At 45.0% G+C, this 13,055-nt stretch overlaps 1 protein-coding gene across 5 annotated transcripts in view; it reads left to right on the top strand.

Moving 5' to 3' along the window:
- The window catches only part of plekhg2 (pleckstrin homology domain containing, family G (with RhoGef domain) member 2), an 80,304-nt gene extending 68,731 nt beyond the window's left edge, over positions 1-11,573 (top strand). For all 5 annotated transcript variants that reach the window (XM_026191414.1, XM_026191413.1, XM_026191412.1 and 2 more), the window contains 3 exons: positions 4,064-4,490; positions 4,840-5,571; positions 8,496-11,573. In XM_026191414.1, the coding sequence (XP_026047199.1) occupies positions 4,064-4,490; positions 4,840-5,571; positions 8,496-10,857 (3,521 nt within the window). In that variant the 3' untranslated portion in view covers positions 10,858-11,573. The remainder of the gene's footprint in view (positions 1-4,063; positions 4,491-4,839; positions 5,572-8,495) is intronic.
- Positions 11,574-13,055: the final 1,482 nt, after the last annotated feature.

Below are 13,055 nucleotides of genomic sequence, written 5' to 3'. Positions count from 1 at the left end.
TACCGTAACTATTCAATGCTTCGTGCAACCTTAAGAATTCCAATGGTTCCTGAAAGCACCGACGCTGTGCGCGCCGTTGATATTGTCGTCATTATGGTAATCCAAATACGGGGACATACCACTAGAGTGAGCCAACACACCACAAATTAAGTGAGTGAGCAAACACACCACAAAGTAAGTTAAGTTTCACTTTCGTTCGTTCCCATTCATTCCAATGGGCAAAAACTTGCATTAAAATATTCATATTTAAAAAACTATAGAAGTAATAAACACCAAAAGGCATAGCAACTCATTCCTGATCCAGCCGCACAAAATGATATAACATATATGAAGCTTGTGTCAAAACTGTGGGATGAGTTACGGTCCAAAATTTCAGGCGGAAAAAGAATAATAATAACTAGAAAGCGAAAATTTCTGAAGAAATTTTAAGTGTGCCTATGCCGCCGCTAATCAGTATAGTTTGCCATTCAAACGGCTACAGAGAGCAAAACTCACCGGAGCAGCCATTCTCCACCATGAACTATGGTAAAACCAAACACCGCTCGCGCCTCACAGATGACAGCTTACAGTTTTGTGTAAAGATGAGGTGACTTCGTACAGCCCCAATTTGTAGACGCTGTGCGCAGAGGTTCATAAGCAGACCCGACAATGTTTGCATGAACACACTTTGAAGCATTACGTTATGGACCACTTTTCACACATAGTTGCTGTACCCACACAGCCGGCTGTAGCTTTTCATCTCATAGCCCGACACATACACAAAAAAAAAAACAAAACAAAAAAAAAAAAAAAACAAAAGCAGAGAGAGCACAGACTTTACACCTGAGAGGCGTGATTGCAGATGCCGCTGAGGTGGGTCCACCTCCCCTGCAGCGGCACTGCAGACCACGCCCTGCCACACACATCAAACACGTAAAATAAATATTTATGCACTTTTCATTCACTTTTTGTTTTTTGTTATTTTTACACAGTGTTCTGAATGATTAACAATGGTCTACAGCCAATCTTGTGTATTATTATACAAACTTTGGTTGTAAGATTCAGATAACTATTTAATAAAAGCTAAATATTTTATATGAGAGTAAGAAAGAAAAGTATATCTTTGTCTCATACTCTCATCAGACAATACATGAACCTCTCAATAAACAAAATATTTGCTCGGCTTAAATGACAAACCGCTATTTTACACAGTGGAACACTTATTTTTAAACAAAACCAATGCAGTTCGCCACTGACAGTGCTTACCTTTGCACATCACAGTAAACACTGAACCAAGATGGCGCCCACGCGAACGAGAAATCTGAACTACGGTGTCCTGCAGAGGACAAATGGTCAAAATTGCTAAAATTTACAACATATATGCAGCTCAACAGCGACACCTTGTGACTTATTCCAGTCACTACCTTACATATACATAACGTCTTACCTGATATTCAGTTCACCGGACACTCATACTGAATCACCAGCCCATATAAATGAAAAATAAGTCCAGCAGCCAACCAAGAGTCATCACGAAAGACTAGGGGTGACACGACAGCGTGAGCGGGCCTGGGTGTCAGCCAGCCCAGCCTGGGTGGCAGCCAGCCCGACCTGGGTGGCAGCCAAGCCGCGCTAGCCAGCTAGCCGCCATGCGGCGGTGAAACGAGAGCGTGAGCCGGCCTGGGTATCAGTCAGCCCGGCCTAGGTGTCAGCCAAGCCGCCCTAGCCAGCTAGCTGCCATGCGGCGCTAGCAGTAACATCGTGAGAGATATGGGACTTCTTGATAAAATATGGGACTTCTTGATAAAACGAGCAGATATTTGAAGTTTACACCCCTACATTCTCGCCTGAAAATAGGGGAGGCTGTCATAAAGTTCAAAATCAGTAACTTAGCGCGCACAGCTGTATAGAAACTCCGTCGTGCTAGCTAGCACGCAGTACAGTTATTGTAACTGTCAGCACAACGAAAATAAACTACACCTAAACTCGGTTTATATCTGACCCAAATAGAGTGCAGTTAATAACGTCTTACCTGAAATTCAGTTCACCAGCCGCCTGCTTCTCCTGCATTGGGTTTCCCTTATCCACGATTGAGCTCCGCGTTAGCCACCATCGGTCGATCGGTGTTTCTTTCCCCGCATACGAGGGGAAGAGACATATACCGGTGGCTAACGCGGAGCTAGCTAGCCACCGGTATATGAACAACTCAGTTATTTTTTCCACATCGACCAGCATCATCGGCCCATATAAACGAAAAATAAGTCCAGCTAAGACAAAGACTGTTTGCGGAGCGATCGGGGGTGAAAGGAGTTAGAGACGCCTCACTGAAAGCCAAGCCTGGGTGCTTTTGAGCGAAGCGGCGCTAGCTAGCCGGCTAGCCGGCCGGCCAAACTAGCTAGCCGGCTAGCAGCAACATCGTGAGAAATCTGTTGCTAATATGGGATGTTTTGACAAAACGAGCAGATATTTGACGTTTACACACCTACATTCTCACCTGAAAACCGGTCGATCGGCGGCCGCCTCACATGTTTCTTTCCCCACATATGAGGGGAAAGAGAGACATACCGGTGGCTAGCTAGCTCCGCGTTAGCCACCACCAAACAACTCAGTTTTTCCTCATGACCAGCATCATCGGCCCATATAAACAAAAAATAAGTCCAGTGTGAAACAGTCGCTTGGCGAGCGATCGGGTGGTTTAGCGAGTGTCAGCCTCTTAAGTTTAAGACAAGCCCGGCTGCTTTTTAAGCGACGCGGCGCTAGCTACCCAGCTAGCGTCAGTACACAGGAACTACTTCCGGTAGTTATACAAAATAAAAGCGTCCACAGGGACACAGCGGCCGCCTCGCATTACTCCCGACATACCACTAGAGTGAGCCAGCACACCACAAATGAAGTTTTCTTGTTCTCCATTCATTTCAATGGGAAAAAACTTGCATTAAAATATTCATATTTAAAAAACTATAGAAGTAATAAACACCAAAGTCATAGCAACTCATTCCAGCTCCAGCCGCACACAATGATATATCATATGTGAACCTTGTTCTCAAAACTGTGGGGCGAGTTAAGGTCCAAATTTCAGGCGGAAAAAGAATAATAATAATAATAATAATAATAAATCCGAGCAATAGTAATAAGTGTGCCTTCGCATAGGCACACTTAATAATAATAAATCCGAGCAATAGTAATAAGTGTGCCTTCGCATAGGCACACTTAATAATAATAAATCCGAGCAATAGTAATAAGTGTGCCTTCGCATAGGCACACTTAATGAGTGTATGTGTAACACTCTATCCACGGTCTCAGAGGAAGTCTCTGATCCAGCTGCAGGTGGTAGAAGGAAGTCCGATATCCAGCAGTTTCACTATTAGTCTGTCTGTGGATTATCAAATTAAAAGCAGCGCTAAAGTCAAGAAAGAGCAGCCTGGCGTAACGGCCCTGTTGTTCCAGGTGAGAGATGGTGGTGTGCTGAACTCCCTGCCATACCTGTCCTGAGTTGTTGTTGCTGAAGTGGTCTTAAATCCTCCTCTTGTACGCTGCCTTCTCTGTTGCCTCTTTTCAGCTCAGATCTGGCTGCACTGTACTGCGTACCATCACCGGATCTGAAAGCGGCGTCACGTTGCTTCAGCAGGACCTGGGCCTCTTTAGTCATCCAGGGTTTCTGGTTGCAATACACCCGGAGACGTTTGTCCACAGTGACACTGTTGGTACAGAAGTTAATATATGAGAGCACTGATGCTGTGTGCTCTTCGAGGTCCTGGTGTTCAAACACCGTCCAGTCCTGCAGCTGATGTGATGCACCTTCTGGCCAGGTTTTCTTTGTGGCTGGGGGGCTCTCCTCCTAACGTGTATGCAGGGATCAGCAGTATTGAACTGTGGTCTAACAAACCTCGATGTGGTAGATGTTGCTGTAGGCTTTATCCAGTGTGTTTTGCTGCAGCCAAGTCTCTGTGAGCAGTGTAATGCTGCTGTCCCATACACACCTGTTGATTCGTCTGTTTTGTTGGACAGGAAAATACTTGGAAGCAGTGGCTTAATTGTTTGTTTCATGTTTGGTTCATACTCTATATTTCATTGTTTTTCCCAGATGTCCAGGAGGCTGCGATGGAGCCAGTTGAACCTCAGTCGTTTGGTCATGTGTTTGTCAAAGAACAGATGACCACCCAGCAGACGAATGGAATTAGCCTCTCCAGGCCGAGAGACTTCATCTCTGCTTTGAGCAGAGAAAGAGACTCTGGTGTAGGCCGTACTCTGAGTGAAACTTCCCAGACCTCCACCACACCTCAAGAAAATCCAGCCCCTTTGTTAAGCAACCAATCATCCAGTCTGACCCAGGTGAACAGCTATGAGCACAGGTACACCTCACCTGGAGCATCCTCATCTTCTACAACAACCATTCAGCATCTCAGGACACAAGCTGGAGACTGGAGCTCCAGTTTGTGCTGCCCTGCCAGTAACAAGGACCCCTCCAGGGATGACCCCCTGAATGAGAACAGGGATGTGCATCCAGATGTGTGAGTACTTTACTAATTAAGTAAAAATGAAAGGACTATAACAATAAAGGATTGAGTACAAAAAATGAGTTGAGTTGATGATAAATTATGGTTAATCATATACATACATGAATAAACATTAGTCAGTACCATGGTAAATGACCAAATGTTTATAAATGATGGAAGGCAGAAGGAGTGAAGCTCAGATCCGACAGAAACCACAAGCGTGACATGAAATGGTCTTTCTAGCATTTTATAGGCTCACCACGGTGCACATTGAAATGAGTGAGATTAGCTAAATTTGGTTTGCAGTTCAGAGCAGCAGCAGCAGATTCATTCCCACTACTTTTCTCCTTGTGGTTGCCTGCAGGCCGGAGCAGCAGAGTGGTCGGCACCATGCTTATTCAGCCAGAGAGTCTGGAGAAATCATCACCCAACCCGCTCCCTCGGAGCCACCTCTGTGTGCTGAGCACTGCAGAAAAGTGACCAAAGATGGAGATAACCAAGACAAAGACAAGCAGGACGCAGCAGCTGAACAATGTATACAAGCTAGAGTAGAACACAGCTTCACAGATAACAAGGATACGCTGAGCAAAGACGTGAATGTTTACGCAGCGCCTGAATTCAGTGTTTGCACAGGAAATGCAAATGCAGACGCGTCTTCAGGAAAGTGCAACAGCTCTGCAAGACCTCACCCAGGGCCGAGCAGAGAGCAGAGAGAAACAGAGGAGGGCAGCACTGTGCTGCGAAACCAGCGTCCGCAGAAGACATCAGCAGAGGAACTCTCCAGCGATGAGGGTTCAGCAGGGCGCTTTGGTGAATGGAGACCCTTAGGAGAGCTTCCTGCTCAGCCTTCCCAGAGTCTTCCCTTACTCACAGCCTCTGGCTCTTCACACGCAAGCTGCCACGCACTCACAGAAACCCCAGGGCATCACAGTTTAAGAGAAAATGAACCACGTCCATCAAATCCCGCTCAGCTGCAGTCTGAAGACCATCTCCCAACATTCACCAGCCAAAGGCCGCTCGACCTGCTGACGACGCTGGGCGGACGGGCTTCATCTGATCCCCCGAATGTCAATAGCATGCCTGAAGGTGACCACAGGTGTGTATGGACCTGATAACTGACAAGCAAAAGTGCAGAAAACCCAGAATCTGTGCAAGCTCACACTGCTCTGACAGCTCCCAAAGGTTGTGACTGGCAGTTAGTCAAGAGCTGAATTAAGGCCCAGTATGAGATAAGAAGGGTATTTCTGAAGTGTGAATCATGCACAGTTAAATAACTAAAAGCATGCAGCAGGAAATGAGCAGAATAACTGCACTTTAGAGATTTCGTGAGCAATTGGAAGAGATTTAACAAAGTAATAATGATAATCTGATGAAGGTGGCCAATAAGGGGAACCTGGTCTGTGTGTATGAACTCGAACCCCTAATAAACCAGCAAGCCCAGCCCATGCTTTTCAGTTTAACATATTTTGATCTGCTTCTTTTTTCTTCTTTTATATAAGAAATGAAATGTGGCTGTATTAACACGAAGGTGAAGTTCAAGCCAGGACACATGTTTTCATTAAAGCGTATGCCTCGAGGTTCTCTTGCTCTTGTAATCTTTGGCACTTTATTTCAAGCCAGACTAAATTTTATCTGGCTTCTGATCAGTAGAAGAATTTGCCTTCAGCCACATAATTTACCTTTGTTTGTCACATTACAACTTTCTGTTACCACTAAAACGTTTTATACAGTACTTTGTACAGTTCTAAAGAACTTGAAAGTCAATGTTTAGTATGATCAGAGATGGGCAGTAACGTGTAATCCGATTACTTTTTTCAAGTAACGAGTAAAGTAAGGGATTACTATTGCAAAAACGGTAATTAGATTACTGTTACTTTCCCGTAGGAACGCTGCGTTACTGCGTTACTAAAACCGTGATGTTTTTGTGAGAATGTCTCATGACAGTGACGTAAGCGAGTGCGCCGTTCGTGACAACAGCTGTGTGCAGATCAACAATGGATCATATATGGAGTGCAGAGAGAGTATGAGCGTGCAGCGTTTAAAGCGTGGAAGTACTGACCTTACTTTGAGTTTGATTCCATAAAAAGTGACAAAAACATTAGTGTCCGCTGTGCGTGGGAAGAAAACTTCTTTTTACAGCGAAAAAACCCCTAAACTTCCAAACAAGCACCGAGTAGCTACGACGTAATGGGAAACTCACAGAGAAACTCACGGATTCTTCCACTGACCGCGGCACACCTGCACCAGGGTAACCCTCCGCCTACCCCACTCCTGCTTTACAGGTGAAAATAGAGCAACAGGACCGCTGAGTCTTTGACTTTATTTATTTTCTGCTGTGTTTTACTTGCATCTATTTGAAAGACTGAGTGTAAACACAAAAAATATTTTATTTTATGTGCTGGAATGTGCAGAAAATAGGTTTAAATGTTAAACTAATTTCTTCCAGTCAGAGAATGTTGCAGATAATTAAATCTTTGCTTGATGCATAAAGTTAAAAGATTAAAACTAATAAAACAAGTTTTAAAAAGAGACTTTTCCATTTGATTACATTTTGTATGATGGATTATGCAGAAAAAGTAGAATTGGGCTGAAAGATCTATCACTTTATCACCTCTTCAGGTTGTAAATCGTGTTTTTAAAAAGTAACTAAGTAACTAAGTAATTAATTACTTTTGAAAATAAGTAATCAGTAAAGTAACTGGATTACTTTTTTGGAGAAGTAATCAATAATTAGTTACTGATTACTTTTTCAAGTAACTTGACCAACACTGAGTATGACCACCTTAATTCTCCGTGTTTCTTAAGGAATCTTCAGGAATACTTCTCTGGGCTTCTTGAAGGACGTTCAAAGCTCCTCTTTGGATGTTTCTGCCTTTTTGCTGATCTCTGTCAGGATGATCTCTCACTGCTTCAGTGATTTTGAGGTCTGGGCTCTTCTTTTTCAAATTTCACATATGGATCCATCGCTCCATCAGACCTGATTTTCAGTCCAGTTCTTGTGTCGTTTTCATGCCTCAGCCTTTGCACCACGTTTCTCTTCATTATCAACGGCCTTCTGGCAGACGTCCTTCCACTGAGAGCGTTTCTGACGAAGTTTCGGTGAAGGATGAAAATTTCTTCCTCTTTCTTATGGACGTCGTTTCAGACACTGTAGATCAAACCTATTCTTTTGTCCTTCACTTGTCCATTTTCCTCTGATTTTTAAGAACACGCTGCACGCCATGCTGAAATACTCTCAGCTAACAGCTGATCAGTTTGTACTGATCAATAGTATTTCATATCAAACTATCTTTATTGTTATTTTTGACATTTTTCATGGATTCATCTCAGGAAATGGGAACAAATGATGTGTTTCTGTGACTGGCTGCTGGCAACAAGGAGCCTAAAGATGCAATTAAAACTGCTTCTTTTCTAAGTTGTCTCTTATATGTAGAGACAACACTGGGTCATCGCTTTTTATGCTTGGTCAAAGTTCAGTGGCTTAACAAGGGGGAAAAAAATTCGTCTGGCAGAAGTAAGATCGTACCAGTCAAAATAGGAGGGAAAAAATCTAGATTTTAAGGAAAGAAACTCTCCCTAAATTGTGGTCAGTCAGAGTAGTTTAACTCTCTTAAACTGTAGCTAAAGCCGCAGTGAAAGTAGAACATTGACATTATAGAGTACTGATAAGAAAGTTAGCTGATGGGGATCCGTCCGGCCCAGGAGCCGCTGCCAGTCGCCTCTGAGGCCTTTCCCAAACCAGAGCTTCAGTTCACGCTCACATCATCTGCCATTATTTACCAGAAATGCTGTCAAACCTAAATGAGGATGTGGTCCCAACTAGTGAACGTTCCTTACATTGAGCTTAAAGTGCCATTTTTGGCCCTTCTGCTGTAGTGTTAGCTGGGCTTTTATCACTTGGAAAGACGAGAGTCACAATGCCCCTGTCAGAGAAGCTTCTTTAAGTATAACTGCAGTGATTTTTTTATTTAATTCGATAAACTAGATGTTTTTAAATCTGTGCTTCTCTGTAACTTACAGGGACCCAAAAGAGCCAGGATGCCCGACCAAACTTCCGATCTTCAAGACTCAGGAGGAGAGAACTACCCAGGCTATTACCACGCCTGACCAGGGCACCTCTGCACCCTCAGCCTTCCAACCCAGCCTGAGACACCGCTCTCCTTCTCCTCATAGAGCTCCTCCTACCTCCTCAGTACGAGCACCACCTTGCTCCTCACCATTCAGGCTTATTCCAGCATCTTCTCCGACTCCTGTATGCCCAAACAACATCTCCAAGGCTCTTTCCAGCTTATCTCCGACTCCCCCTTTAACCAGGAAAGCCCCGTCTACCCCCTCTCCTGCATCTTCCTCATCATCTGTAAGAGGCCCTCCTCCCTCCCCTACATCATCCTCTACCCTTCGCTCTCCCACATGCTCCTCCCCCATCACCTCTTCCTCCACATTTACCAAATCCTTAGCTGCCTCCTGCATCAGTCAGTCTATCAGTCAGAGTATGGCAAAAGACAACACTGCCCGCAACAGCGTGAATCAAAGTCCCTCCTTACCTTCCTCTCACTTACGACGGCGTTCCCCTTCTCCCAAACCTCCTTCCAGCACACCTGCTTGTGCTCAGTTAGGATGTTCCAAGGATGGGTACCACCATCCAAGATGCCCACCGTCCACTCTCCGGACCTCTTGCACTTCTCCGTCCCTCATGCCATCTTCTCCTCCCTCTCTTTCCCAACGCTCTCCAAGTCCATCCCATTACCAGCCGGCCTACGCTTCATCCTCTTCACCACGTCCCTCATTCCTTCACAGCAAAACTGGTTCTTCACAGAACTCAAACAACAACAACAATCACAGCACAGCAATCAGTCAAGTGAGCTGCAGCTTGAGCAGTGCTCTCAGTAACGGAGGTTGGTTGGTAAGTCCACAGAAGGAGACATTCTCTAATGGGACCAGTAAAGCCGCAGTAAAGCAACAATCCCAAGATTCTCTCTGGTCAGGATCACACAACCGTGTAGCCCGGCCTTTCTCCGCATCCGAACCCAACTCACGAGTTCAGTCCCCATCTCCCTCTCCAGCTTCATTCATTCACCTCTGCTCTCCACCTCCACAGCACAATTTCTCCTCCCCCATGGCAAATAAACCGCCCCATCCCCGGAGCTCAAGGGTAGGAAGTGCAAGTTCCCATAACCCATTAGGTCTAACTTTGGAGCTACCCATCACCTCTTCCATGAGTTCTTCTTCATGTCCGAGCCCGCGGATCCTCTCCCCACCTCCTATCGGTGTGTCAGTGAATGTTTGGGCAAACAATGTTGCGACACCTCAGCCTAGAAACGCTAGATATGTTTCCTCCTCTGCCTCTCCTTCTCTTTCATCAACATTGGCGTCTTTCCCAACTTCTTCTTCGTCCTCCTTTGTCCCACAGAGTGGTTTCAAAGGATCTTTCCCTTCTGGACCCTGCCCTACCACCTCCCTAAGCCTCCGCAGGTCTTTCTCCTCCAGCCTGGCCGACAGACCTTCCAGCCCAGCCCGGCTCAACGCTGCTGCCCAGCGACGTTCCTGGGCAGACAGCAGCCGAAGGTCCCTAGGTTTCAGTGGAAATGCCCATCCTTCTTTTGACCAACACGAGTCCTGTCCGGTCAGTCCAAGGAGTGGATGGTCCTCTTACAGCAGCTCACCCGCATGCCTCAGCCCTGAAAATGGGCTTCAGTCCCCACCCTCATCCAGCAAGTTTTCCCCAGGGAACGGCACCGGGGGTGGGCAGCATTTTACCAGCGTGCCCTGGCCAGATGTGCGAGAGCTTTCAAACAAATACAATGGAACAGATATCCCGGATACAGGCGATACTTGCACCATCAGTGCCTCGTCTCCTCCCCCTGTGTCCTCCACCGCTTCATCAGACAGGCAGATAGACTGGGAAGATCCCGAGTTACAGGAGGGAAACTGTCGGAGCCAGCTGATCTGCGCCTACCTTAGCCGACCCTCCAGTGAGCAAAACCTCACCTCCTCAAGTCTGACTCTGTCCACCTCAGGAATGACCTCTCCTCCACCTGCCCCCTACCAACACCACCAATTCCACATCAAACCACCGCCTCAGGTTCAAATCTATACCACAGCACCTCCTGTGTCCCCAGTCTCTTCTCCCCTGCCCTCAAGAGCATCACCACTACCCAAACAGGGCAACCACAAGGCCAGTTATGCCACCACAGTCAACCTACAAATTGCTGGAAGTGGCAGAATAACCTCCTTCAGCACGGCCCAAGTTAGCCTAACCCAAACCCTGCAGGGTGGAGCAGGAGCTGGAGTAGCAGCACAGGGGCAGATGGTGAGGAGAGTAAGCATCAACGGACTCTCACAGCTTCCTTCAGCTCTTCCTCAGAACTGTAACAGGATATAAAGCAGTGAGACTAGTCTTTCATTCATGGAGCCAGAAGGGAAAATATGTGCAAAGAACACAGCGGACGTGGTTTTGTTTCTCACGAATGGTCCCGCCCTCACCTCGCCGTGTAAGATAGATGTTTTATATGTGCAGTCTTCACATGTCGCAACAAACAAAACAAGTTTTTCACTGTCTGTTATAAAAGATGGACGTAGCCACAGTGACGTCACAGGTTGGTTACGAAACAGGAAGTGGTGAGCGAGGGGTGGGCCTGAAACAGCCCTCAGTCAAAACGTTAACCCACCACGAAGCACTGTCATCTTTATCCTCCTTTCCTGACTCTGATGGGACCAAAATTTCCACAACTCATAACTGAAGGTTCATCAGGAAATTGAGCCCATTGTTTATACGGGCCTCACGTTTTTATCTGACTCTGAATGCATGCTGACGGAAGTGTTTGCAGAAAGGTCAGAATATGGCGCAGAAGAAAGGACTTTGTAAGTAACACTGTTCCTATGTGATCTCCCCGTCCACAGCTGGATGTGATGGATTATGACCAGCTAAAGGTTGGAAGATTGCTTTGATCAGTTCTGGACTACCTGTGGATGCGTTTGAGACTTTTTTTTGGAAAAGACTTTCAAACTTTTAGCATTTATTGAGCTGGACTACATCCCAACCCTGCAAACAGATGTTTTGAAGGTCCAACTATGCTGTATCCAATCATGTGTATTATTTTTGTGATCTTTTCTCTTTTTTTAAATACATATATATATATATATATATATATATATATATATATATATATATATATATATATATATATATATATATATATATATATATATATATATATATATTGTGTTGGACAAACATCCATATGCGGCTGTCTGAGGCCAGTGTGAGGCCAGTGTTAAAACTTGTTAACTGTGGTTAATGATCCATCTCTTTTTTTAATCCTTTTTCCTTCTTTTTTATCTTATTGTTTATTTATGAAGTTAGTCTTATTTTCTTTGGCACTTAATATCCTTAAAGTAATTTTGGTATTTTTGCACAGTGTCTTCAGCTCTTGGGTGCATGCATGAGTGTGTGTATGCGTGTGTACGTTTGACATGACGTGTCTGGTAAAGTTTTACTTTTAACTTCAGACCAAGCTGATATCTGTGTTTTTGCTGAACTTGGTACTCACTCTGCTGATACCAGCGCCGTCCAGAAACCTCCTCCGGAAAACTCGTGAACTCCAGAGGTTGCCAAGATGGATACTGGAGCATTAGCAGACTTGGGTCACTCCTCAGTTTGGACACATATTTTCACTGAGATTTTTTTTTCACTACACTTTTATTTATATAATCCCAAGACACGAAAACAGTTGCTTCAAACTGCTTCATATTGTAGGGTAAAAACCATACAGTATTATAAAGAAAGCCTAACAATCAGACAACCCCATATGAGTAGCAGTCGGAAGTCCTAAAAACTCCCTGAAAAGCCTTCAGCTGATCCAAAATGCTGCAGCAAGAGTCCTGACAGGGACTAGAAAGAGAGAGCAGATTTCTCCTGTTTTGGCTTCCTGTTAAATCCAGAATTCAAAATCCTGCTGCTCACATACAAGGTCTTAAATAATCAGGCCCCATCTTATCTTAATGACCTTGTAGTACCATATCACCCTATTAGAGCACTTCGCTCTCGCTCTGCAGGCCTACTTGTTGTTCCTAGAGTATTTAAAAGTAGAATGGGAGGCAGAGCCTTCAGTTTTCAGGCCCCTCTTCTGTGGAACCAGCTTCCAGTTTGGATTCAGGAGACAGACACTATCTCTACTTTCAAGATTAGGCTTCAAACTTTCCTTTTTGCTAAAGCATATAGTTAGGGCTGGACCAGGTGACCCTGAACCCTCCCTTAGTTATGCTGCAATAGACGTAGGCTGCCGGGGATTCCCATGATGCACTGGGTTTTTCCTTTCCAGTCACCTTTCTCACTCACTATGTGTTAACAGACCTCTCTGCATTGAATCACACTTTTTCTCTGTATGTATTATTGTAGGGTCTACCTTACAATATAAAGCACCTCGAGGCCACTGTTGCTGTGATTTGGTGTCATATGACTAAAATTTAATCTTTTAACAGGAAGAAACCTCCAGCAAAACCAGGCTCAGGGAGGCACGGCCAGCAGCCTACATCCGCATATCTAAGGGAGAATTAAAATTTTCCTCCTGTTAAAGCAAA

Source organism: Astatotilapia calliptera, chromosome 14 (genome assembly GCF_900246225.1).
Source record: "Astatotilapia calliptera chromosome 14, fAstCal1.2, whole genome shotgun sequence".
Lineage (NCBI taxonomy): Eukaryota > Metazoa > Chordata > Actinopteri > Cichliformes > Cichlidae > Astatotilapia > Astatotilapia calliptera.
The sequence above is the reverse complement of the archived record's forward strand: the minus strand, read 5'-3'. Positions and strand labels throughout refer to the sequence as shown.